This window comes from Argentina silus (genome assembly GCF_951799395.1).
Source record: "Argentina silus genome assembly, chromosome: 9".
Lineage (NCBI taxonomy): Eukaryota > Metazoa > Chordata > Actinopteri > Argentiniformes > Argentinidae > Argentina > Argentina silus.
In genome coordinates this window covers 6,544,940-6,571,241 of record NC_139663.1, presented here as the reverse complement: position 1 = coordinate 6,571,241, position 26,302 = coordinate 6,544,940, and the positions used below count along the sequence as shown (strand labels likewise).

At 45.9% G+C, this 26,302-nt stretch overlaps 2 protein-coding genes across 5 annotated transcripts; both read left to right on the top strand.

Annotated features, from left to right (window-relative positions):
- Positions 1-164: 164 nt before the first annotated feature.
- Positions 165-23,041, top strand: brd4 (bromodomain containing 4). 4 transcript variants are annotated; one of them, XM_083677529.1, is made up of 20 exons: positions 165-206; positions 3,685-3,850; positions 13,411-13,792; positions 14,655-14,792; positions 15,051-15,186; positions 15,276-15,616; positions 15,822-16,217; positions 16,321-16,449; positions 16,572-16,793; positions 16,917-17,155; positions 17,463-17,836; positions 17,975-18,076; positions 18,270-18,674; positions 18,824-19,615; positions 19,729-19,835; positions 19,943-20,096; positions 20,209-20,339; positions 20,537-20,742; positions 20,844-21,195; positions 21,339-23,041. In XM_083677529.1, the coding sequence occupies exons 3-20, from the start codon at positions 13,553-13,555 to the stop codon at positions 21,405-21,407; spliced, it is 4,533 nt and encodes a 1,510-aa protein (XP_083533655.1). In that variant the 5' UTR covers positions 165-206; positions 3,685-3,850; positions 13,411-13,552; the 3' UTR covers positions 21,408-23,041. The 4 variants fall into 4 exon arrangements, with proteins under 4 accessions (XP_083533655.1, XP_083533653.1, XP_083533654.1 ...); XM_083677527.1 differs by lacking the exons at positions 165-206; positions 3,685-3,850 and adding an exon at positions 7,505-8,110 and having other exon boundaries at positions 19,949-20,096; XM_083677528.1 differs by lacking the exons at positions 165-206; positions 3,685-3,850 and adding an exon at positions 7,505-8,110 and having other exon boundaries at positions 20,209-20,333.
- A 1,479-nt stretch (positions 23,042-24,520) lies between these two features.
- On the top strand, positions 24,521-26,302 carry LOC310809264 (epoxide hydrolase 3; the record flags this gene model as incomplete). The annotated part of the gene is given in 8 exon segments (XM_083676458.1): positions 24,521-24,586; positions 24,588-24,673; positions 24,739-24,902; positions 25,264-25,280; positions 25,282-25,347; positions 25,608-25,658; positions 25,662-25,756; positions 26,068-26,302. Coding segments are annotated over 8 exon segments (780 nt in total).

Sequence of the window (26,302 nt, the reverse complement as noted above, 5' to 3'; positions counted from 1 at the left end):
TTCTAAATATAACGAATATAACGTCTCTGGTAGTAGATTGTAGAACCTTCTTCTACTGTCTTTTTGTAGAAATTGTGTCCATACATATGTTGTCCCTACGTTTTTGACGTCCCATCTGCGCATCACGTCATCGACAACGAGAGGTGTTTGTTCTATGGACCCTGGGAAAGGAAGATCCCGCGCGCCTTGACAACCGATTAAACGAGGTAATAGATTTTGTTTTATACACCGTTAAGTCACATGGTTACACAAATACTGTATTTCACATACTATGTATAAGCATAAACTAAAGTCTGGGGATTCAATCGCAATGAGGCCCTAGCTTGTTCGCGACGCCAACAGGGAGCGAGCCGTCTGAACGTAGCCTGGCCTGCTACTAGTGCTAACGCTAACTTCTTACTCTAAACGACCATTTGTAAGCAATCTAGCCAGCTTGGTCTGCTGGCAAAGCGGTTGGAACTAAATTTGGACTCCCATGAGCATATCTCATCAACAAGTGAAGAGGAGGCTAGCCTGTCTTGTTAAGAAAGACAGTCAGTAAAATATCTCTGTCCGGGATAGTATCCCTAGGACCCTACGCTAGCCTGTGAGATGCGTGTCTGGTGTGACACACGGCAGATTCAATAGACCCTGTTCCAGAGCTGATTTGTTAGCACTAATTAATTACACTGAACTGTTCCCTTATACCAAGGTAGCTATGCAGAACGGTTAGCTAGGTAACTTGCTTTGCAAGCTCGTCTGCTAGCCTGCTGTAATGAACTGTTTGTGCAGGTTGTTGTTGTGTAGGGTGGATGTTAGCTAGCAGTCAACGTTGGGAATGTGCGAGACTTCCGATGCTGGGAATACCTAGCAAGCTATGTGTGGAATTCTCGAAAAGTGGATACGCAAAAAACGCATGTCTTTGAATTGTAGCTAGCTGGCTAGATGTCATCATACCTATGTTTTTTTGCCTTCATCTTGGCTAAGTTTAATTAACAAGTGTAAGTTTGTTGAAATAAGCAAGTCGTATAAGTGTTTCTACCAAACAACTAGCTCGCTGGTTAGCTAATTACTTTGTTTTTACAACAGTGTTGAGAGGGGACGGGTAGTAGCTAGCTACGTTATTTGCGTTCACTCAGCTGGATCCTCGAAGCTAACTCTGAAATATTGCGTAAGAGGTACGCCGAGGACCCATCGCTGTAGCATTTCAACTGCTTCGGAGAAGACTGTGGTAGCTAGCAACATTATTATCAAGCACGATTAGCTGCGCCCAGTCAAATGCAACTTAGTAGTTGTTAGAAACACATTTGGAAAAGCAATTTGACGACCAATGCGCTTGGGATTTTAGCCAGAAGGACTTGAGCTGCTTTCAGTCGCCATTTTGTGTGCTCCCAGGAGGTGTAGAGAGAAGTGGAGAAACGTTGCCGAATAGCTGCAAGAAAATAAGACAAATTGGCATCATACTCTGTACGTCTTAAATGCAGGATGTCGTCAACCTTATTAGCTAGTGTAATGTGCAAGGATTTAAGATGCAACATTCCCGTTGTTTCGCTGACTTGCTTTCGTTTTGACAGACAGCTGTCAATGTCAGTACTCGACATTGTAGCAGCGAGAGAGCATCCTCTCCAGTCTCTGATTTCGGTCAGAATACAGCGGCTTCCTCGGAGCATGTCCCTGAACAGACACACACACACACACACTCACCCTCCTAGTTGCATGATAAGTACGAAACACATTTGATTCACGTTGTTAAATTTTTACATTGAGTGCCTGAAAAGCGTGGAGGAAACAGCAGCAGAAAGTTTGATCTTAAGTACCTGCTCATACCAGATTTATCTCGTTCTGCAGCACAGGAAATATGTTAACATAGTGTTGTGCTAGGCTAGTTATGATCAGTCGTAAGGAGATTGAATTAAGTGGTTTGAAATGAGTACAGAATGAGTGTGCAGGTAGAGGAAGAGCAGGAAAGTGTGGCAAAGTAACCCTTTTGACCATCTGTGGGATCACCCTTGAGTCAGAATGTGTGACCACTGCTCAGCCGAGCAACGATTAGGCCCATTGGAAGGAACAAATAATTTAGTTTTAGGCAACTTGATCTATAGTACTAAATATTTAGCCTAGGTGCATAGGTCTAATATCAATAGATAGTTTGAAATATGCATTTCAATTGTATTGAACATTATAGTGCACAGAAAGTATGGAGCCATGTTGGAATAATAGACTTTAATGGAATTGTCAGCATCTACAGCATGAAAATATTCTTAGATTCTGTGATCTATTTCCTGAATTCTGCCCTTTTGGGACAGTAGGCTTATTGCCTACAGTTTCTCACTGCACAACATAATGTGATGAAAAGGAAAGAGTAGGGTTGGGCCATATCCAACTTCTCAATATGCATGATATTTCTTTACAAAATATCACGATATACCATAATGTCGTTCATTGCTGGTGAAACAAAGGGACAAGTTGTTGTTGTTAGATGTGCTTTGCATTGCAAAAAGTGGGATACTGCAGTTGTTATGCTAATATCTGGAGTTTTAAGCACTTTTTTTGAAACGCTCGTCTTGCACATTTTGCATCAAGCAGTTTTACTGGTCTGTGTCTCAAGTGTGAAATAATTCTAGACCACAGGCATGGTTGTCATTGTTGTCACTCCACTCACAAGTCATCTCAGCTGTGCAGCCGTCAGTCGACCAACATGTTTGTCAAGTTTTTTTGTATAGTTTGCTTCACGACAGTTTGCTTCATGGCATCGGATCGATTCCTTATCTTCGAGTCCCAATCCAGCATTTTAGGCCAATATCATCTCGATACCAATGCTCCGAGTCGGATCAATGCAGCTCTAATCCTTATGATGGCATCTGTAGCCTCTGTGCATGGGAAGTCACTGGTACAAAGATTCCTCAGATAGCAAGTGGGAGGCTGTGCAAGTGGCAAAGCTTAAAGGTTTAAAGCAGGGGATGATCATTTGCTGATCATACACACACACACACACACACACAAACACAGGTAAACTTCAGTTAGTAATAACAAGACTATTTGTAGCACAATTACCAACAGGACAATACAATTCATCTTGTTCAATACAATTGACAATACAATTCATCATATTGTTGACAGTTGGCTGGCATGTAGGCCTACATCTCAAGAGGCCATGTCTGTCCATCTCTTGCTTCCCTTCTTCAAAAATGCTTTTTTTGGTGTTCACTGTGGTTGAGTTGCCATGGCAACTCCATCCTTGGCCTAGTTGTGAATAACCTCTGAATGAGAAGGAGGAGTGGCTGGACAGGGAGTGACAATAAAATAAATTTTATTGGATGAAGAAAGCTCGGAAAGCTCTTCATTTTAATGACTGAGCAATATCATCTAGGCTAGCATGTAGCCTTAATTTAAGTAATTATGTTATTGTAAAACTAGTGTATTACAGAAATTATATGGATATTAAACAACTGATATGGATCTGTTATCTCTGTAATCTAACCAAAGCAGCTCCTCTGCCCAAGTATTTGAACACAAGTGCCTACACTTATTCAATATGCTTCCTTTGCATACATTTTCTTTACATATGCCAATTTCCTGTTGCATCATGTAGTGTCTAGACCAGAGAATGTTGCAGGTTTGTGTGTGGGGAAGGCCTATGTGTTTAAGTTTGCTAGCCTCTTTTGTTTCTGATCATAGGTGGTCCTCTCTTTTCTTTTTCCCCAGGTTTGCCACCTGCAACAGTTTGATCTGTTACCTTGGACACTGTCACACAGACAGAGCCTCTGAACTGGGACGCTTCTCTGGGACAGGTGACAGCAACTCCCTTGCTGAATAAGGCAGGAGATGAGATGCTTTCTTGTATAAGGGACTCCACTCAGAGTTAAAACATGTAAGTTTATCAGTTGTTGTACTCTAAGAAATGTGCCTCTGGTTTTCTTTCTTTTCTGTATCTACACGGCCCTCCTGTATGTGGACATTGAAGCGATAGTTGACATTTTGGCTCTATACTCCAGCAGTTTGGATTTTAGATCAAATGAGAGTATGAGGCAAAACCAAAATACCTTTTGTTTAGGTATTTTCATGTGTTTGTTTTATCATTTAGAAATAAAAGCACATTATCCATTATTTAGTCACAACATATGAAAAAATATTATTTTAGTATTTGGTCCCATGTAATGACTACATTCAGCCTGCAACTCTGAACTCTTCGGATGTGTTTGCAGGGTGCTTGATTCTGATGCTGGCAAGTTCATGAATAATCATGAATAATGTGACGAGTGCTAAAGTTAAGAGGCCACGCTGAAACATGCTAACCTCCCCTATGTTTGGTGCTGATGAGAGAAGCATCTTTTGTTGCAGCCTCTACTTTCTCACTCATCATTATTCATGATTCATTCATGATTATACGTAATCGTGGCATGATCAGAATGAATTAAGAAGACTTGAATGAATGACATTCATGTAGATCTCATCAACAATCACATTGTCCTGCTGTCATTTGTGGAGAGTGTGTCTGGCTGACTTGACAGCTGTGTGGAATTGTGAATTAGGGTACACACAACATCACGCTCTGTTTGGCCTGCTTGGCCAAACCTCTACCTTACAGTAGCTGTAGAGCAGAGAGTTTGTGCGTTGAAGATTCCATCAAATTACGTAGCGCTATGCAAGTCTGCTGAAGTAGTTCGTAGGTGAGAGTTGAATGTGGGGGCTTCATAATGTGTCATTTGAGGCCACACATCACCAAACTACAGATGGGAGAGCCTGTGGAGTGTTGGTTGGGCTGTGTGTGGGGCAGATGCTAGGGCAGATGGCTGATGTTGGGTGTTTTGTTTTGAGTTTCATAATGTTCTTGCATTTTGAGAGCAGGAGGCTACTGGTTCACGTGTATGAAAAGGCTTTGTTTTGTATTTTGTCCTCCATGTACTACTCTATTTCTGCATCCCCTCTCCATCATCTGATTTTCCCCCTCCCCTGATCCACTTACCCACACAAATACACAGAGCCAGCAGATTGCCTGTCCCTGCTCTCTCTTCCACCCAGGGTCCCTGTTGGTTTTGGCTGCTCAGATGCCCAGATGATTAATGGACTCTGAAGTCTGAAGGCGCTTCCTCACTGAGTTTCATCTCCTTGTGCTCTGCTGCCTCTCCCTCTGACCCAACCCCCATCCCCATGATGTGGCAGGCAGCCCTCTCCACCCACCCCCCATGTCTGAATGTTGCAGTCCCCCCCCCCCCCCCCCCCCCCAATGGCAAGCCCATCATCTTAGCCTTTCCTGAATCACTGTAGGTTGGAGCTTTGTCACTCTGGCAGCTGCTGTATTGTCTCTGGGAGGGGGGCATATGGCACGTGGACAGGGTAGAGGGGCTGCAAGGACAGTGTGTCTGCAGTGCAGAAGGGGGTCTTGGCTGCGTCTGTGAAATCAGATACGACATATCTCTCGCTGATCACTGGACAACAGTACAGACACTACTTGAATAGTCTTTGTGTACTCAATCTGTACTGTGTGCGTGTGCGTGTGTGTGTGTGAGATATATATACTTTTATTGATTGAGAGGGTTAGGAGAGGTGATGGGTCAGTGCTCAGCTTGCCACTGGCAGTGTATGATAAGTACCTAGGCATGTGAGGAGGATTTAATTTGCTACTGTAGAGATGATCTGCCTCATTATGGTAGACATTTTTGGAATGGTCCTCTGTGGCTCAGCATGGCGTTAACAATGCTTAGGTTGTGGGTTCGATTCCCGCTGGGACCATATATACCGAAAAATGTACAGTAAGCACTCACTCTTTGGATAAAAGCGTCAGCTAAATGTTATATATTATTATATTATATTGGAATGGTGCTATCTTTAATTAAGGAGAGCTCTCCAGAAGTATAGACTTTGTCAGGTTTTTTCCATGTGTCATGCGAGAGTGAGTGTGAACAGGACAAGAGCTGTGTGAGTGTGTGTAGCACAGCGGGGGTTAAGAGATTGTATGACAGAGAGGTTGGAGGGGTACGTCTTTCATAAAAACATCTGTTCCCTGAGATTGTACCTGGTAGTGTGACCCCAGCTTGGCACTGTGGTTCCCTTTACTCGACACTAATCTGATCTCTCGCCTCCTCCTCTCTCACAAACTAGCTTCTCCCCTGGAGGCAAGAGCCCCCCCCCCACCCCCCCACCCCTCCTTATTGCAGAACCTTTCTTATTTGCTCCCCAAGCTTTTCGCCCTCACCAAACACAACAAATCCCAAATTGTATCCCTAATGATCAGGGCGAGATCAGGTAGGGTGTAGATTGTTGAAACGATGCACAAATTATTTATTTTCAATATGTTGTTCAAAAACCCTGTATCAGCTTTCTATATTTGAATCATCGTTGTTGGAATTATTGTGATCTGCTTGTGAGCAATTGGTTAATGAATTGTTTAATGAGTCTCTGGGGTGTATCTAACTCCAGTTCAGCCTCACTGTACTGTACTCTCATGGACCTGCTAAAAGAAGACATGGGTGGTCTCTCTCTTCCTGCATTTCTCTCACTCTCATCCCTTCACTGCCTTTTTTTTTCTCTCTCACCCCTGTGTGCCCGCTCACTTTCTCCCCTTCAAAATGACAATGGCAGGGTCTCCTGTTTTATTTAGCATGGCTTCTCTTGTTTTAGAGGCTGTACACACACTGATTAGTGTAATTTTAATGAGTCATGATGACTTGAATAGTGTTGTTTCTGTAGACAGATGGCACACTCAATTAGAGGGAGAGGGTCTTCAGGGGAATGGTGGAGCCATACGTCTCTCTCTCACTCACACACACCATTGTCTCATTAGGGCTTGATATGGTTTTATGCCATGAATGAAATTGGAGTGCACTGCTTACCAGTACAATGCTAAAACCAGGGATGCCTCTGAGGTAACTTGAAAATTAGGCTTGTTTATGGTTGTAAACTGTTTACTGACAGTTGGTTGATGCTGGATATTTGAATATGTCATTGTTATTAAAGCCTATTTCCTGCCAGGTTTATGGTGTTCAAATTCAGGAATATTGAACTCCCCATGAAATATCATGACCCTTATTCTCTCTCTCTCTCTCTCTCTCTCTCTCTCTCTCTCTCTCTCTCTCTCTCTCTGTGTGCGTATACAAAAGGCCCGGCGTGGATGCTTTTGTATTGGTGGAGTCTAGACATGTGTGAATGTGAGTGCAGCGTGGGGAGAGGGAGAGCAGATAAGGGAGCCCATGATTTGGTGGGGGAGGCGTGCACAAGATCAGTCTGAAAGGGGAAGAGTGAGTGGGGGAGGGGCAGGGCATACAGGGTGAAATGGAAGTAGGGAGGAAGGGGGTGGGGTGCCAAAGGTGTAGAGCGAGAGAGAGAGAGAGAGAGGGAGGGAGGGACGGAGAGAGAGAGCGTGGGGACCTCAAGCTATTGATGGGGGGGGGGGGAGGAGGGAGGGGTGGAGAGAGCGCGAGCGTAGGAGAGCGAGAAGGAGGAGTATGTGGGCTGAGATTCCGCTCAATGAGGAAGCAGCAGAGCCATTTTCACCGTTGAGTAACTGCATGCTGCTCTTGTCTGTGTGTTGGAGAGAGAACGAGAGAAAGAAAGTGCTCCTCCTGGATCTTACCGGAGCCCTCTCTCCTTCCCCTTCCCCTCTCTCTCCTGCTGCTTGTGTCCGTGCGAGCGGGGGAGGCCTGGGGTGGACACACAATGGGGCGAAGAGCCTGTGGCAACTGGGCCGTTGTGCTGCTTAGAGGGGGAGGGGGTCGAGTGAAGACCGGCACACACAGCTAGCACAGCCAGCCGGCTACAGGCCTCCACAGCCTCCCCACCAGAGCTGAATCTGCCCGGCTCTGAGGCTCCCTTTTCGTGCCTTTTTTTTCTGGAATAACCCTCCCTCAGTCTGGAATATGGATTAATGTTTGTTTGTCTCACTGGATTTTGGGATATTTATCTGAACTGGACTGGAGCTTTGAGAAGAGAGATCCCTCTTCTTGTGATTAGCAAAAAGAGAGAAAGGGAACCAACCCTCTCTTCTAGTTTATTCTGTTTCAGTTTGAGTTTCTCTTGAGAGGAGATCATAAATGGATTTCAAGATGCATGCCAAGTCTAACGATTTGCTGGATTTTCAGACACTAGATGCCCTTTTGGAAAAAATCGCACATTATTCAGTCTCTGTGAAAAGGTAACGTTTTGTCGATATAGAAAAACCTTTATGTTTCTGTTCAATTAAGACTTTGTCATAATGTAATGAAGACAATCATGTTGAAGTCATAGAACTAGCATTTGTAAAGACAACCCTGGGAAATGCTAAAGTGAAACCGAATGAAAGCTCCTGTTCACACAGTCTGAAGTCTTTGTTCTTTGTGAATATCAGTCTCAAATATGACATTTAATTGTATTTTCTACCCTATCTTATCAGTTTAAAGCCAAATGAAATCAGTGGTTTAAGGACTGTATTGTTAGCCAATATTCTGCCAAAAGCCCCGAACCTCCTGGTGAGAGAGGGGGTGTGTGTGGAGGGGGAAGGGGGACTCCAGAGGAAGGGGGGGGGGGGGGGGGGGGGGGGGTAGGTGCTGTATTTGTTGTGGCAGCAGGCTAGTTTTGGGAAAAGCTCTCCTGATTCCTGGCAGAGCTGTGTGAACTGGCTGGGAGTGCAGCCGAGAAAGGGAGCTTTCCTCTATCTCTTTACTGAGTTAGAAAACGTTAGACAGTTCTCAAAGTGAGTCATTTTTTTAATGAGATGAGGCTATAGTATTTTTCCCCTCTGTCTGCAGTCTTGGTGTGTCCAATGTTTTAACTGAAAGAAGAAAGCTTCTGTCTGTCCGTTACCCCCATTTGTACCATCTGTATACCTATTTATGCCCTGTAACTACAAGTCATGTAGTTACAACATGTTCATATGTGTGCATGTTTATAGGGTGTAGGCCTATGTTGCAATAATTCCAGTGTGCAGTTGACACTGGCAGAGTGTGTTCTGTGACCTCTTAACACAGACTAAACCTGATAATGCAGGTGTGCCCCAGCACCAGTGTGACTGAGAGGACACAGGGCCTACAGCACACAGAGTGCACTTGTATTGTCAGTCTGGTTATGAATTTATGGCTTTGGTTTAGTTGGTCCTTCGGAGCAAAAAGTTGACTTGTGTTCCTTATGCCAGACTAGTGTGTAGTATGCATGCATGTGGGTGATAGCTAGCTCTGTGTGACAGAAAGCATGTGCTTCCTATGGCAGCCACAGTGCTATCCTCCATTGACACACATACTGTAGATTCCTCAAAGATTGTATGCGGAGTTCAAAAATGGATCGTCAACTAGCTATTTGCTCTAATTATTTGAATGCAGGAATTATAAAAGTGGCATAAAGGCATCACTGTTTACATTCGGATATTGTGTTCCAAAATGATGACCACTCTTTGAGTCATGAAGCAAATTAATGTGTCACTGTCTATTGGTGCAATGGAACACTGGAGAGGTAGCCTACTGGTCCCTGGAGAATGAGTCAGGGGACGCGTCACAGTGTGAAAGAGGAGAGGGAGGAATGGATGGATGAGAACAGGGAGGGAGTGGTGGTCTGGCCCTGGTTTGTAGTGTCATTAATTATGTATGCCTTTGCTTTCAGGCAAAGAAAACACTCCCTTGTCCCTTACTGGGGGCCCTCTAAAGTAGGATCATTGGGCCTACATTTTGCCTAAAACCTCCCACTAAACATAAATTATTAATTGTTTACTTTCTTATGGGATACAGCCATTTTGTTACAAGATTTTTTTCATCCACTTTAATGTGTGACACAGTCCTATGGAGGCTGCTTGCAGAACCAGATTTCCTGGTGTGACATGGCCCCTCGGTAACTAGAGCCACTTCCTCTCCTTGAAACATTCCACAGCAGTCTAATGATCTATGTCCAGGTCAAAGGTCAACTGTTATTCCAGAGGGGAAAGGGGTGTAGGACATGGACTGGCAGGAAGTTAGCCTTTTGATACACCTCTGTTGGGATCTGCTGGTGGGTCTACAGGCTATCAACTGGTGTTGGCCTTTGAACACTGCAGCAGGCTACTGATAAAAAAGGAATTTGTCATGGACTATTATTGTTGAGCAGTTCCTTGTATGTAGGCCTAATTAATCAATAAGCCCTGACCCCACGTGGGATGTGGTTTCCACTCAACTAGTCAATACCACTCCTGATGAGATTGAAATGTTCATATCCATTGTCTTCCAGACTATCAGTCAACACGGGGTTCTCACCAAGTGAAACCAGCTGTTAGTTAAGTTTACATGTGTGAAGGTGAGAGTGGGCCCAGGTAGATGCAATTAGGTTTCAAAACAGGTTAGTCAGCACATTCACATTACTTGACACATTTAAACTTGTAAAACAAACATGAGAAGTGAGGGTTGTTTTTCCTGTTGGCTTTGTCTTGTCAGGTTGGGTTTCGTGTTTGGGGTCAGTGTTTAAATACATAGTCTAAATACTGGTAAAGTGTAACGTCCACGTGATGATAAAACAATTTGCAAGAAGTTCTACCTGGTACGTCACTGCAAGCAGTAGCGTTGCTGACATGTAGGCCTGACAAGACCAAGTGTAGTTCATGGAGTTCTTGTAGGTGGGAGAACTGGTATTTTGCCGTTGTGCTCTGAGACGTGTCTGTGATGGCTATGAAACATTGATAACAACAACTGTCACAGGGAGTATGTGTGTGTTCCTGATTGTTGCTGGCTTGTAGTAGACCATCTGGTGGTTCTGTCTGTCACTGTGTGTGTACGGTGAGTCTCTGTTCACAGAAACACTGCGCAGCTGGAGCAGGCTCATGCGGTGGCTAGCAGCCTCTGACAGGTCCCTGTGGATGCCCCCTGCTCCTGTCCCTGAGCTGTCTGTGCTCTGCCTGCTCCTGGGGCCGCTGCCTGCTCTGCTCCCTAGACATCTGCACTACCTCCGACTGCACTACCTCTGTCTCTGTAGGAGCTCCTCGTAGGTCTGGTCTCATGTCTGGCTTTCCCCACACTCCTGCCTGTTCCTGTTGTGTCCTCATTTACCTCCTTTTTATTTCGGCTTGAATCGACCACACTCGCTCTGTCCACTGTGCCACTCAGAAGTTGTGCCCTTCCCTGCAGAGAGGTGCATCGCACCATCGCTACCATGCCCATCAAACAGTGATGTCTAGCAGCATAGCATGCTGTCAATTAGGATCTGGGGTTGTCTCTAAAACCACTAGAAGGTTCTTAGTTATTGTGTCTCAATGTAATATAACCTTCTAGTTTTTCATCACGGCTGCTGATTCTGCATCATCTCTGTGCTGTGTATCATGCATTTGTTTTTATATTCAGAAAGTCTGTACTTCTGCACTTTTAGTAAACCTTGAATGGTTGTAGTCATTAGGGATGGTGGTTATTGGTTAGAGTAGTGTAGTTTATGTCAGAAGGCAGGCAGCTACCAGAAAATATTTAATTCTTTCCCCCTGTTGTCATTCCATGCATTGGTAAGTCAGATTCTCCACTCTTTTGTGCGGTTCCCTCAGGGAAGCACAGGCACTGATCATGTGGTCTTCTTACTGCTTCCTATTTCTCAGAAAGTAACTCATCAAGAATGTTGTTAGTCAGAGGTGTGTGGGAGGGAGGGTGTGTGTGTGCGTGCAAGCCTGGCCGGAGTATGAGTGGGTGGCTTTACTAAACCCCTCATGATCAATGATTTCCTTTTGGACGCATTCTTTATTCTTCTCTTATTTTTAGCTGAGTTAGTTCTAGAGCAGTGTGTGGCCTTGGGCTGCAGATTATTTTAGCTGTCTTTGTGCTCTGTCTTGAAGTGAACACAGTGTCCCTGTGACGTTGCCTTAAGAGAGGCAGGTGGGGGGGCAGTGGAAGAGTTAGTTCCCCAGCAGCCAGATGACGCCAAACATTCCCCCGAAACTCCCATATCCCGAACACTCCAGAGACTCCAAAGAGTGGGAAGGCTGCATCTTCAAGGAGACCCGCAGAAACCACACCATGACTCATGCCAAAACCCAGCTCACCCACCTCTGATCTCACACAGATACATCACTGCCTTTTTATGAGGAAGTGCTTTTGTGAATGGGCTATTTCAGCTCTGTAAATTATACACCCAGCAACTTCTGTTGTAGAAACTTGCTGGTAAAAACGAGGATGTTTTATCTTCCTTTGTGTAGCCTAACATGTTGAGTGTAGTGTTTGGAATTGTTTGTTTGTGGTAGTTTTGTGTAATACAGGAAACCCCTATGACAAATGTCTTCACACCCACGATTTAACCTACAGACCATGGTTGTTTCCCTATGGTGACAACCATATGAGTCTCTGGTTCCTATTGCTCAACCCTCGTACTATGGAATATAGTTTAGAAAATATGAACACCCCCCCCCCCCCCCCAATACCTCTACATCGACTATTCCTAGATCCCTCATCCATGTCCTTCCCAAGTTCATGTCAAATAACATCACAAGCACTCATCAAAAAGATTTACATACATGCACAAACCCACTTCAGTCTCCACTTCACCTTGGAACAAAAACACACCTGTCAACTTGTACTGTCTTTACAATGCAATACATTCACTGTCACTGCAATCCTGGGGGCCCCTCAAATGGAATTGTATGGTTCACCTGCATCATCAAACTATTGTAATCAGTTAAGCCAACCCATACAAGATGAATTTGACCCTTAGTGTTGATTGTACCGTGTGTGTCCGCACCAGTGTGCTTTCCGTTTGCAGTAACAGGTTACAACCTACAGCTTAGACCCCCCCAGCAGCTTGTTCTGCTCTCCCCGGTGTTTGTGTCCCTCATTATGACCTGAGATGTGTGCTGTGACCTCCCATTGCCCTGCTGTACATCCCTCCTTGGCAGGGCGCTGCTCTCACACTCTGATGCCTCACCAACCCAATTACCACAGCCTTCATGCGGAGTGGAGCCCTGCATTTAATGGGGCTTCAACTAGCTGTGGCCGACCTCTGAAACACACTACACTGGATATGTTTGTAGAATACACCACGATTAGGCTAGTAGTTGATGCAAAATGTCAGCTAGCATCTTTTTTTTTTTTTTACCTTTTAGTTCTGAGGGGTTGAAGATGTTAAATTCAATCTCTGAGAGAACAGTTTGATGGTTTTACTGTCAAATGTGCAGCAGTGGGTTCATTGATGAGAGTGACTGGAGGGAGGGAGATGAGCTGTGGAACACTGAACATGATGACGAGGGGGATGATTAAGAGGACATGGATTATTAAAATGATGGCTAAATTAATGAAATTTACTCAGAAGGCGAGCCAGAGCCAGCAGTGACTATAGTTGTGATTTGATGTCGATGATAGCAGTGATTGTGTTTAGGATCAGTTGTCGCGACATTGTCGATGATGATGTTGTTAATGGTAGCTATAAGAATCCTGAGGCGGATGATGATGATGATGATGATGGTGGTGATAGTTGTAGCTGGGTGTTGTGATGTGGCTGATGGAGATCCTAATGACTGTGTTCCTTCCCCAGAGAACCTAGTGAGGAGTGCAATGGAATCAGCGGTGCTCTCTCAGTGGAGTCCGCGCCCGGGTCGAGACTGAACAACTGGTGTCCCACCGCCCCTACCCCTGTGCCCGCTCCCGCCCCCGTGCCCACGCCCCTCCCCGTCAGCATGGGGGACGGCCTGGACGCAGCACAGATGTCGGCCAGCAGCAGCAGCCAGGGGCAGCCCTCCACCCAGCCCCCCAACTCCATCAACCCCCCACCCCCAGAGACCACCAACTACTCCCGGCCCAAGCGCCAGACAAATCAGCTGCAGTATCTGCTCAAGGTGGTGCTGAAGACCCTGTGGAAGCACCAGTTCTCCTGGCCCTTCCAGGCGCCTGTCGATGCAATCAAGCTCAACCTGCCTGTGAGTACGGCTCACTAGGGCTGCACGATATAGACAAAACATCACATTGCAATCATTTTGCATGATATTGAGATGGCGATATGATTTGCAATATATCAAACACTGAGGTGAACACTTGATCTTTTCACATGACATTGTTGACAACAAGTGCCAAAGTAGTAAACAGCCTAATCCACACAGTGTGTAATTGATTCCTATGCAATTCAGAGACCCCATAAAAACAATGATATTCATTCAGAAATCACATTAACTATTATCCTTGCACTCAGATGGACTTAATTCAACTTATTGAAGATTGGTTGAAGACATTTTTGCATTTAAGCTAATTTTAGAAGTGTCATAGCATAGGGGGTGAATACTTATTGACTCAAGACATTTCAGCTTTTCATTTTTTAGTAAACATTTCTAAAACATAATTTTCACTTTGACAGTATAGGGTATTTTGTGTAGATCAGTGATAAAAAACATAAATGAAATCTATTTTAAAGCCAGGTTGTAACACAACAAAATGTGGAGCCCAAGTCCAGGAGGGTGAATACTTACTGAAGGCACTGTAAATTGGTAGTTATATGATATATTGTGCAGCCCTACTGCTCACAGTCTGGCTTGCTGTCATGCTACTATAGGAATGTCAGGGACACTATAAAGATGCACTCCTTGTTTCTGTCTCCCGTTATCTTGGCTTGGTATTCAACTTGAACAAAAAATAAGAACACCTATTTCAATTTAACTGAAAACATAAAGAATTGCGGAATCATGTGGGAGTTTCCATTGCTGAGTGGCTGTATCAGGTTTTTCAACTACCCATGTTACTTACTTGGGTGTTTGGGGTATGATACTAAGATTTTTGTTTTGTTTTCAGGACTATTACAAGATTATTAAATGTCCTATGGACATGGGAACAATCAAGAAGCGACTTGAGACCAGTTACTACTGGAATGCCCAAGAATGTATTCAAGACTTCAACACCATGTTTACCAACTGCTACATATACAACAAGGTAACACACTGCAGCTGTTATCACCACCTCACATTTGCTCACTCTCAACTCACATTTGCTGTCAGTCACAATTTGACAGATCAACAGTATATATTCCCACTGTGCTCAGTGAAATCTATTTAAACTAAAACTATGATTAAAATGATAGTGCTGACGAGCACAAGACATTAGCCATCTTGTGCAGACAAGATGGCTAATGAACAAACTTGTAGTGCTGTTTACTGCTGTACCATGAACAGTGTTTGTCTCCCCCTGCAGCCTGGAGATGACATAGTCTTAATGGCAGAGGCTCTGGAGAAGATGTTTCTCCAAAAGATTACAGAAATGCCTCAGGTGGAGACAGAGATCGCTGTCATGACAGGCAAGGGACGCGGTCGGGGTCGGCGAGAAGGAGGTATGCTATTCATCTTTGTATTTCCGAATTATTGCAATTAACATGTTTCTGTCAAGTGATCCTACTGACTATTTGTCTTTCTTATGTAGGTCTAAACATGAAGCCAGGGCCGACTATGGATTCTCCGTCCACGACCCCACACACGCGTGGCCTGTGCAACATCTCCCCAGGGCCACAGACCAGAGGACCAGTGCAGGGCCCGCCCTCTCTACCTCCCCAACCTATCATGCAGGCTCTGCCTCCCCGGGTCCCCCCTATGATACCCACCCATGCGCCGCAACTTGGGGCCCCTTATTCCCTGGGCCCATCAGACTGCACTCCCCAAGCCCCCATCATGACCTCTGTGCCTCCCCCTGTTCAGACCACTCTGCCCCCCACGACTTTTCAGAGCACAGCCCCCATACTACAGAACCCTCTGCCCATGGCCAAAGTGAGTGTGAAAGAGGGAAATATGCAAGGGAGGGTGGGCATATTATTCAGAATGCTTTTTACAAAGGTACACAAAGGCATCTGATATCAACATTCATATTCTCCTCTCATACTCTACTTCTTTTCCATCCCTTTGTCCTCTCCCCTTGCCTTCATCTCTCTGCCCCCCCCCCCCCCCCCCCCAACCCTCCCTTCATCCCTTTCAGCAGAGAAAGAGCCAGAAAAGGAAAGCAGATACGACTACACCTACAGCGAACGACCAGTTAAGTGAGTCCTCTCCGGCAGAGTCCAAGTCGGGAAAGACACTGCCGCGGCGAGATAGTGCCCGACCACCTAAACTGATCAAGAAGGAGGCGCCTGACTCCCAGCACCATATTGGGCTGGGCATGGGCATGGGCATGGGGCTGGGCAGACCAGGCGGAGCTCACAGCCCCAAGCAGCAGAAGCAGCTGCGCCACTCCGCTGACATAGTGAGGGACATGCTTTCTAAGAAGCATGCTGCTTACGCTTGGCCCTTCTACAAGCCTGTGGACGTTGCCACGCTGGGACTACACGACTACCATGACATCATCAAACACCCCATGGACCTCAGCACCATCAAGGTGTGTTTAGGACACCATGGGTTAAAGGCGGGGACCTTGAATCTTTTTGAGAGAGCAGTAGTGTGTGATATAGCTGGTTGTTTATATCTGTGTTGTGTTGTAGGTCAAGCTGGAGAACAGGCAGTACCGGGAGGCAGAGGAGTTTGCTGCAGATGTGCGGTTAATGTTCTCCAACTGCTACAAGTATAATCCACCAGACCACGAAGTGGTGGCCATGGCACGCAAGCTACAGGTAAAACCTGTTTACGAGCCCATGTAGCAGCGACAGTATTTTGTCAAAGACAATATAGGCTTCTTAAGCTATTTGCCGTAGTTGTGTGTGCCCTAGAGTCTGAGTTGTCTTCTCTTTGACAGGACGTGTTTGAGATGTGCTTTGCCAAGATGCCAGATGAGTCTGAGGAGGTGTTGGCCTCTGCTCCAGCTCCTGTGCTCAACTCAGTCCCCATCAAGTCCCAGCCGCCCATGATCCCCCCCTCCTCTTCTGACAGCTCCAGTGATTCGTCCTCAGAGTCTGAGTCCTCCACAGATGACTCTGAGGAAGAGAGGGCCCAGAGGCTGGCAGAGCTCCAGGAGCAGGTGAGGAAGAGGAGGGGAGGGGAAAGGAGGAGAAGAAGGATAGCTACGTCATTGCTGCATCTGTGTGCTACAGCCTTTTGTCCCGTCCCAGTCCATTTACCACTGGTCTCCTCTCTGTTCCAGCTAAAGGCGGTCCACGAGCAGCTGGCTGCCCTCTCCCAACCACCAGCCTGCAAACCAAAGAGGAAGGAGAAGGAGAAGAAAGAGAAAAAGAAAGACAAGCACAAAAAGAAAGCGAGAGGCATGTCTGCACTGGTGGATGAGATCCAGGAGCCCCCGCCAACCATCCAGCTCCCGAAAAAGACCAAGAACAACAACAACAACAAGGAGCTCATGCCCAAGATGAAGACCAAGAAGCCCAGGTAAGCCCCCCCGCACCATCCTGCTAGCCTCTGTCTAAGCTCAAGAACCAGCACAGGACCAAGGAGATTTAGGAGGGAATAACTGAATTGTATTGGCAGACTGATTGCCTCTGCCAGATTATTGTTCATGCAGCTGTTTTGTTCGCTAATCCTTTAAGCCATTTATATGGTTCTGATATCCATGGCAAGTGTAAACATGGATTGTTTTCTACGCCGTTGGCACGGTCTTTCACGTGGGTTTTTGACTGTTATTTTTCTTCCTGTGAAACAATACTGAGTGTCTCTGTTGTCTGTTGTGGTCTTGCAGTAAGAAGGAGGGGGTGAAGAACAACAGGTTGGTAGCCCCCCAGGTAGCTGGGCCCCCTACACTTCTGCCCATGTCTGGCCTCGATGCAGAGCAGGACCTGGGGGCGGCCGGTGCAGCAGGAGCCATGGCTGCCGGGGACAAGTGCAAACCCATGTCATACGAAGAGAAGAGGCAGCTGAGCCTGGACATCAACAAGCTCCCAGGAGACAAGCTGGGCCGTGTGGTGCACATCATCCAGTCCCGAGAGCCCTCGCTCAAGAACTCCAATCCCGATGAGATCGAGATTGACTTTGAGACGCTCAAGCCCTCCACACTGCGCGAGCTGGAGAGATATGTCTCCTCCTGCCTTCGCAAGAACAAGAAGAAGGTTCCAGGTGAAGGGACTCTCTTTCTCGATGTTGATCCTCTGTCTGAGCAATGCAGTGTATAGCCATGACCTACGAGGCATTGTCTTGTTCAGTGTTCTGGGAATCTTGTGTGATAGCATGTGATTCCTTCCATCTTCTCTGCAGTGGCTGAGAAAACCATGGAGGCCATGACTGCCATCAAAAAGACAGAATCCTCCTCAGACAGCAGTGAGTCCAGCTCCTCAGACAGCGACGACTCTGAGACAGGTGAGACTATTTTTGGAAGTAAAACACAAAGCATGTTCAAATCCTACAATTTAACTTGCATTGTGGCTGCAGTCACGAACAGATTCACACACCAAAAAAAGTATATTATTAGACTGCTACCAGCTATCATTTCCAGATCAGTGGCTTTTATTGAAGGATGTCCAAAGTCTTACACTTGATTTACTCTTTTCAGGAATGGCTCCCAAACTTAAGAAGAAAGGCCACCCTACAAAGGAAGGGAAGAAGCCACATGCTCATGCTATGGGTGGAGGTGGTCCCCTGCCTCAGGGTGCCCCCCATCTCCATCCCCAGGCCCCTGTCCTCTTGCCCAGTGCCCATCTGAAACTGCAGCAGCAGCAGCATCCCTCTCCTGTAACCTACATGCCTCCCCCCCCTGTGGCTGCCCTGGAGTCCTCCCAGATGCTGGAGAACACGTTTGACTCCCTGCCCCACTTCGGCCAGCCCCTCATGCACCTGACCCAGCATGCCGGGGACTCCTCTTCACCTGCTCCTCCTCACCTCAACGCCCACTCTGCAGGCCCAGTGTCCCCGGAGACTCACCCCTTCCTCAACCAGCACCCCATACTCCCACCCCCCGGTATGTACATTAGCTGTCTTATCTCAGATCTCTTATCTCATGTCTGATCTTTACCTAGGATTAGATTGATTAGGCATTGATCCTGACTCTCCTAATCCTTTTCTCTGCTATTGTTCTCTTCCTGTCCTCTCTTGTCCCCGTCACTGTAGCCCTGCACAACGCCTTGCCCCAGCAACCTTCCCGGCCCAGTCACAGGGCAGCAGCTCTACCTCCCAAACCCCCCCAACAAGCAGCACCCCAGCAGCAGCAGCAGCAGCAGCAACAGCAGCCGCAGCCAACCCAGCAACACCAACAACAACCGCAGCTTCAGCCTCAGCCTCAGCAAGCCCCTCCGCCCCAGCAGCACCACCTCCCTCCTCACATCCTCCACCCTCCTCAGCCCCTGCGCCAGCGCCCCCTGTCTCCCCCAACGCTCACCCCCCAGGGCCTGCTGTCGTCCCAGCCCCCCCAGATGCTGCTGGAGGATGACGAGGAGCCTGTAACCCCAATGCCTCTCAGCCAGGTGCAGCTCTACCTGCAGCAGTTCCAGCAGGGCCGCCAGCCCCAGCCTCCACAGCAGCTCATGCAGTCTCTCCAGGCTCGCCAGCAGCAGCAGCAACAGCAGTCAGGCCAGGCTCCTCTCCTGCAGTCTGTACAGGTGCAGTCTCAGCTGCCCTCACAGGCCTCCCTGCCACCTCCTCAGCTCTCAGTCCAGACTCAGGCCCAAACGGCTCCTTCGCACCAATCCCAGCCCCCACAGATGCCCCCTCACCAGGCCCGCCACCTGCAGCACGCGCAGCAGCAGATGGGTTACCCACAGGGGCCTGTGCAGACGGCCCAGTCGCAGGCCACGCAACACAAGGTGTCTATGCCCCCCACCAAAGCACAGCAGATCATCCAGCAGCAGCAGCAACAGCAGCATCCCTCCCCTCGGCAGCTCAAGCCTGACCCTTACAACACCGGTGAGACCCGTGTCACAGTACATTGAGTGTGTTTTTGTTTGACTATGCTAGGACATACTGTGCTGTGTCTAAAATAGAGTAAATGGTGCTGACTTTGTCCTCTCTCCTGACAGGTCACCTACGGGAGAACCCCTCCTCACTCATGATGCATTCCCCCCAGATACCCCAGTATCCTCCTATAGTTCACCAGTCTCCTCCTCACAACCTGCAGCCCAAGAAAGTGAGTTGTGTGTGTGTGTGTGTGTGTGTGTGTGTGTGTGTGTGTGTGTGTGTGTGTGTGTGTGTGATGAAAGTATATGTAACTGTGTTGCTGTGTGCTTGTCCAAGGAACAGCGGGCACCCCCAGCTCTCAGTGGGTTAAAGGAGGAGAAGCTGCCGCCCTCACCAGTGACGCGAGGGGAGCCCTTCAACCCTGCCATGCGACCAGACCCCCACAAACACACTGACAACAAGCCCTCTCTACCAGGCCATGGCCAGCAAAGTGAGTAGTAGCCATGGGACTGGGGTTACTTTTTCTGTGTGTGACTTATGTGCATCAACAAACGTGTGAGAAGGTATGCTCGTCTTTGATACATTGTGTGTTCCTGGAACAGATCTGAAGTCCATGGACAGCTCGCGGCCTGTGATTCGCTCCTCAGAGCCCAGTGGACCGCCCTCCTCCCTGCAGGACAAGGACAAGTTCAAGCAGGAGTCCAAGACACCTCTCGCCCCGAAAAAGGTACAGGTGGGTGAAAGGAGACACTTTACCAACATTAGATTCCCTCCGTTGTTGAATCTAATTTTAATTATGTAATATGAATATGTAATATGTAGCTATGTGATGAGGTATAGCAAATCTCTTTGACTATTCAGTCTTGGTCAGTTATTAACCTGTCTCCTCTCCTGTACCATTTCCCTCTGTTACCCGTCTGTCTCTCTCAGGATGTGAAACTGAAGAACATGGGCTCATGGGCCAGCCTGGCACAGAAGTCCACGTCAGCTCCCTCGTCTGCTGTGAAGTCATCGAGTGACAGCTTTGAACAGTTTCGCCGCGCTGCCCGGGAGAAGGAGGAGAGGGAGAAGGCCCTGAAAGCCCAGGCTGAGCAGGCAGAGAAGGACCGACTACGCAGGGAGCAGGAGAAACTACGGTGAGAGAGAGTGGACAGGAGAGGAGAGGTGGAAGGGGGAGGGTACACTTTGAGAAACACAATAAGACACACTAATACTAACTGCTCTTTGTCTGTGTCAGGGGTCGCGATGAGGAGGATGTGATGGAGCAGCCTAGAAGGGTGCACGAGGAGCCTCGCAGGCGGCTGGAGCAGCAGCACATCCAGGCACCTCAACAACAACAACAACAACAACAGCAACAGCAACAACAACAACAGCAGCAGCAGCAGCAACAGCAGCAGCAGCAGCAGCAGCAACAACAACAACAACAACAGCAACCACAACAACAACAGGCCCAGAGTCAGGCCCAGCCTGCTGCAGTCCCACATCCCCCCCAGGCACCCACACCACCTCAACCCTCAGCCCAGAGCGCACTCGACCAGCAGAGGGAGCTAGCACGTCGCCGTGAACAGGAGAGGAGGAGGAGAGAGGCGGTGAGAGTTTCTTAAATACTTTGGTACTGAATATAAGGGAAAGTGCTTGTGCATTTTGTTTTTGTTAGGGTGAGCTTCTCCTTTGTCATTTGAGTTGATCAAGTCTTTTGATGCCTGTTTTCTCTGTCCTCTCACCTCTACAGATGGCAGCAACCATTGACATGAATTTCCAAAGTGAGCTGATGGCTATCTTTGAGGAGAACCTGTTCTGATAAGGAGAGAAACACAGAAACTTAACTGCAAAAAGAACATAAACTTCCTCTGATGAGATGATCATGATTAAGTGATAGAGGGGAAAAGAACCTTTGTGGATGTGACTAATCCTCCAGAGACTGACCTTCAGCTGGACTGGCCCGTACTGTGGAAACGTGCAGGACAGGAGACTGATCCTTTGCTGCAGCTCTGTTGAAAGAGGGACATTGCAAACAGGGATATTTTCACCATGTTTGCTGTCATTTCTTGGGGATTTGACAATATTCGCCCACGACAGGAGGGAAAGGACTCCTGATGTCACACTTGTTTCATACCTGGGAGCAAAGGAGAATAATAATGTAAATGGAAAAGACCGTTAAACACAAAAACAATGAAATACTCTGATAAAGAACTGATGATCTGTACTGAGGCGTTCATGAACTGCCAGATGTCTGAGGTGGATAATAAGACATGTTTTTGTTATGTTATATTTTTGTTTGTTAGAAAATAACACATGCAAGGAAATGGTGGGGGATTCATTTCTGACATGTATTTTTCTCAGGAGAGAAGGTACAGCTTGCCTTACACCTCTTTCCTATACACACAAACAATACTACATTCTATCTTTCTCCCTCGTCTGGACATATGAACAAATCAATAACAACAGTTAACAGTCAGGAGCAGGAGCAGGAGCATTACTATGTGCAGACTTTTTCATTATGTAGGATCTACTGTAAAGTATTTTGTTATACTATGATTATTGTTGTTGTTTTTTTTTCTTTTTTTTTCTTTTTTTATATTTTAACCCTCACAAACACATTTGCCCCCCCCCCCACCAATGTCTATGCCAAACAACCATTACCTATATGCTGAAGTCCTAGTCCTAAAAACTTCATTTAACATGTTTTTTTTAATATATAAATATTTTGTTCTTGTCCTCTTCACCCCACACAAAACATTTAGGTATTAGAAGAGGAAAAACCTAATATATGCATTATTCCAACAAGTGTTAATTAAAGACAGAACCATTGAAATGTTCATATTTCCTTCATCTATTCATCTGAACCTGGAGCAGAATCTTATCAGTAGAGGGAAGAGTCCAGCTGTCCTATCCCTTGGTTTAGACTAACACTTTTATGTGTATTACACCTTAAGACAGAAGTGTTAATTGCAATTTCCTTATCACAGCCAAGTCACATTCACACTACTGAACCTTAGATACACTCTAGGTTTCATGATTGGTGAGTAGCTGTGTATGTTCTTGCTATTGGCCCTGAATCTGTAGTGCTCAGATCGAAACCATGTGTATGATCTGGTTGTTCTTTTCTGGTTGTTCTCTAAATTAACCTCCACCCAACTTTACCAAGAGGGGATAATTAAGGGGGTACGAGGCAATTCCAAAATATAGGAGGGAAAACAACTTAATTTGGCTCTTGACGGATTATTACACACTATAAATTCAGTTTCAGACTTCATGCAGAGAGCAGAGACCAAAAAGAGCTCCCAGCTCTTCTTTGCATGAGATGTCGTTTAGTTCACAGATCATTTTATTGCAAGTTAGCAGAGGGCACTCTGTCAGCTATTCAAAATATGATAAATAATGACAAAATGTACAAAAAAAAATATATAAAAAAAATAGCAAAACAAAAACAGCTCTGATTTATATCATTGTTCTTGTTCGATTATAGTGGATGTGAGTTCTAATTCTGTTATTTGAGACCGTGAGGGCACGAGTTGAAATCTTGCTGTGTCCTCCTGAGTTTTCTCTTATGGTGTTTTTCTCCAGTGCCTGTATTGTATTGCGATTCTAGTTGGCATATATTACACTTTGGGTGGGTAGGGACTGGGTGGTGTAATATTTGAAGGGGAGGGAGATTTCGGGAGAGCTTGTGTAAAAAGGCAAAAAGGAAAGTCAGCATTTTATATTTTACCCATTTACAATATTCAGGTTTGAAAGTAGTTTTAGCTGGACTTCTATGATGAGTGTACACTTCACAGCTACTTTCTCATTTTGTTCAATCAGTAAGTTTTCGGTAGACATGTTTCAGTGCAGCCACGTGTGTGTGTGTGTGTGTGTGTGTGTGTGTGTGTGTGTGTGTGTGTGTGTGTGTGTGTGTGTGTGTGTGTGTGTGTGTGTGTGTGCGTGTGTGTGTGTGTGTGCGTGTGTGGATGAGTATATATGCGTGTGTAAGTATGGTTTGGTTTGTGGCAATAGGGAAGCATGTGTAGAAAAGCATTTTTAATGAGGATGAACAAACACAATGCTTCAAGAACACATTTCTTTGCTAAAGTCACCTTCATCTTGTTTTATATAATTTAGATGAAGTCCACCATATATGAATATATATATCATTTTTATTGTTAGATTGGTTTTGAAAAGGTAAAGAAAATACTTTTCATTCCTGCAAGCCTTTTAATTCTTCTTTTTTTTTTTCATGGTAACTGTTGGACGTAATGTGCCATAGAAATGGATTCTCCAGAGAATGTGCTGACATGCTGCTCAGCAGAGAGTTTGCTTTATTCAGGTATTTTATTTTGTGTTACATTTTGTTTTGTTTTGGGTTTTGTGTTTAAGCATTTTCCTCGATTTATTGTTTGGTATGTGAGTGGTCTATCGAGGTCAATGATTCAATCTGTTATGATCATGAAATAAACTCATCTCTTTTATAGAAAATAAAAAAAGAAACATAACATCTTGGTCCTGCTATTCATTATAAAGTAGTCTCCATAGTGACGTCTTTTGTTCCATCCCAGCAATAACAAAGTTGATTCAACACATCAACTAATCAAAGAGCTTAAATGAGTAAAGTGTGTTGGTACACACTGGCTACAACAAAAGCCTGCATACTCTGGGCTGATATCAATCCAATGTTTCCACATCTACATGGAAGTGCTGAGGGGTTATAGGGAGAGGATGGGGCTGTATATGTCCTATCTGCTGGTGTACTCTAGAAATGCATTACTCATCCTTGCTTCATCTGATCAGTTTGAATTGAGATCAGAATGGTCCCATTGTAACTAATAATGATGTAATGATAGTATGATGGAAACAAAATCAGCTGTCAAACTCAAACTGTCAAAGAATGCACTGACTTTCCCATAGCATTAGTATCTCTCTGTCCTCCCATCCCTCATGTATTCCTGGAGATACCAGTTGTGTGAATTTAGCAGGCAGTTCCACACGGTGGCGCTGGATCTACCTCTGCTGTGGAGACGCTGATGCCCCCTCCCAGCTAGATGACTACTCTCTAGAGAAGCTTTGTTATGACATCAGGGACGCTATTGAGTAAGAATTAGGTAGATATTTTGGTATCTTTCTGATGTACAATGAATATGTATGAGAGTAGTTAGTACTGTATACTGTGTATCTTCCCCTTTGATTACAGGCTACACAAGTTGTGTGTTAATGGGCCATGACTGGGGGGGCCTGCTGGCATGGCAATTCACTCTGGCGCGCCCAGATATGGTACAGCGCCTGGTCATCATGAACGCACCCCACCCTGCCTCCTGGCTTGGTAATAAAGCATTCCTACCTTACACCTAAACACAACCTTCTCTGTAGCAACTGTAGACATGCTTATCTAAGCCCCAGAAGGGTTTTCATGATGATGGCTGTACTTGAGAAACAAGAGTAATGTATAACAGGGTTCAAAAGGACATTTATAAGAAGGAATACTGAAGAAGAGAGAATCCTAATTGCAAAGTTATCAGTATGAAAGCCACAATACAGGTGCAGGCAATATGTTATGACCTGAATAACCTGTCTTCAGGTGATTCTCCGCCACCAGCATAGCCTGAGGAAAACAGCTTTTTGAAACATGTTACATGTTGTCTCTTTGCACCTCTGTATTCCAGTGTTTTTTTTTATCTACACAGGTGCAGTCTTGAGGACTTGGTCATGCCTGCTTCTTCCAACTACCTATACTGCCAGAGTTTGCTCTGTCGCTGGAGGACTTCAAGGTAACACTTACACCAAACATATAGGTATATTCATTATCTCTTATTCAGACACACACACACATACACACACACAGGTAATACAGTACCTCAACAGGTACTGTATTTCCCCTCCTGTACCTTCTCTTACTCTCTGTCCACACCCCTCATTTTCTCCACCTAATGATGATCCTCACCTTATCCTCAGACCTCTTCCTGTCATAATCAGACCTACTTTTCTCTCTCTCTCTCTCTCTCTCTCTCTCGTTTCTCTCTCTGTCCAGTTGGTGCAGAGTCTGCTGTGTGGATGGCGAGTTGGCATCAGGAACCGTGCTTGAAGGCTAACTGAAGCCCAGTTAGAGGGTTATCTCTATCGCCTGTCCCAGCCCGGGGGGCTGACTGCCCTTCTAAACTACTACTGCTCACTCCTCAGGTCAGCAACCTATCCCCAAAACACTAAAATAACATAGGTACCGTGAAATACCTTGTGCACTTGAAACTCTTTGTGTAGTATTATGTCGTTGTCCAACATCTCCTGCACTGAATTACTACTTTGGCCCTTTTAGTTCTAGTCATCACCTCAATGTCTATCAATGTGATTGTTTTAACATAATCAGTGACCTTTTGGTATATTTTTAGAATAAAGATAAAAAGATAGAAATAGTGAGAACATAGCATTTAGGATCAGCACCTGAAAACACTACCGTAGGTCAGTGTGTTATATTACATTCTATGTGGTTCAAGTAATACTCTCTACAAGCATCAGGAAGTGGAGGTGCCAAGTCTGCTGATCTGGGGGGAGGCTGACAGCATACTGGTGGAGGGGATGTCTGGGGGAATCCGACCCTATGCCAGGGGCTCTACGGTCCTCCGATCCATCCCAGGATGCAGTCACTGGGTGCAGCAGGACCAGCCAGAGACAGTCAACAAACTGCTGTGGGACTTCCTTCTGGACAGAGGGGAGGAGCCATGCTGGTGA

Coding starts and splice junctions, on each gene's coding strand:
- brd4 (XM_083677526.1), top strand. CDS start 8,010: ATGGATTTCAAGATGCATGCCAAGTCTAACGATTTGCTGGATTTTCAG. Junction 15,617..15,821: donor ACCCTCTGCCCATGGCCAAA/GTGAGTGTGAAA, acceptor CATCCCTTTCAG/CAGAGAAAGAGCCAGAAAAG. Junction 20,097..20,208: donor ACCAGGCCATGGCCAGCAAA/GTGAGTAGTAGC, acceptor TTCCTGGAACAG/ATCTGAAGTCCATGGACAGC.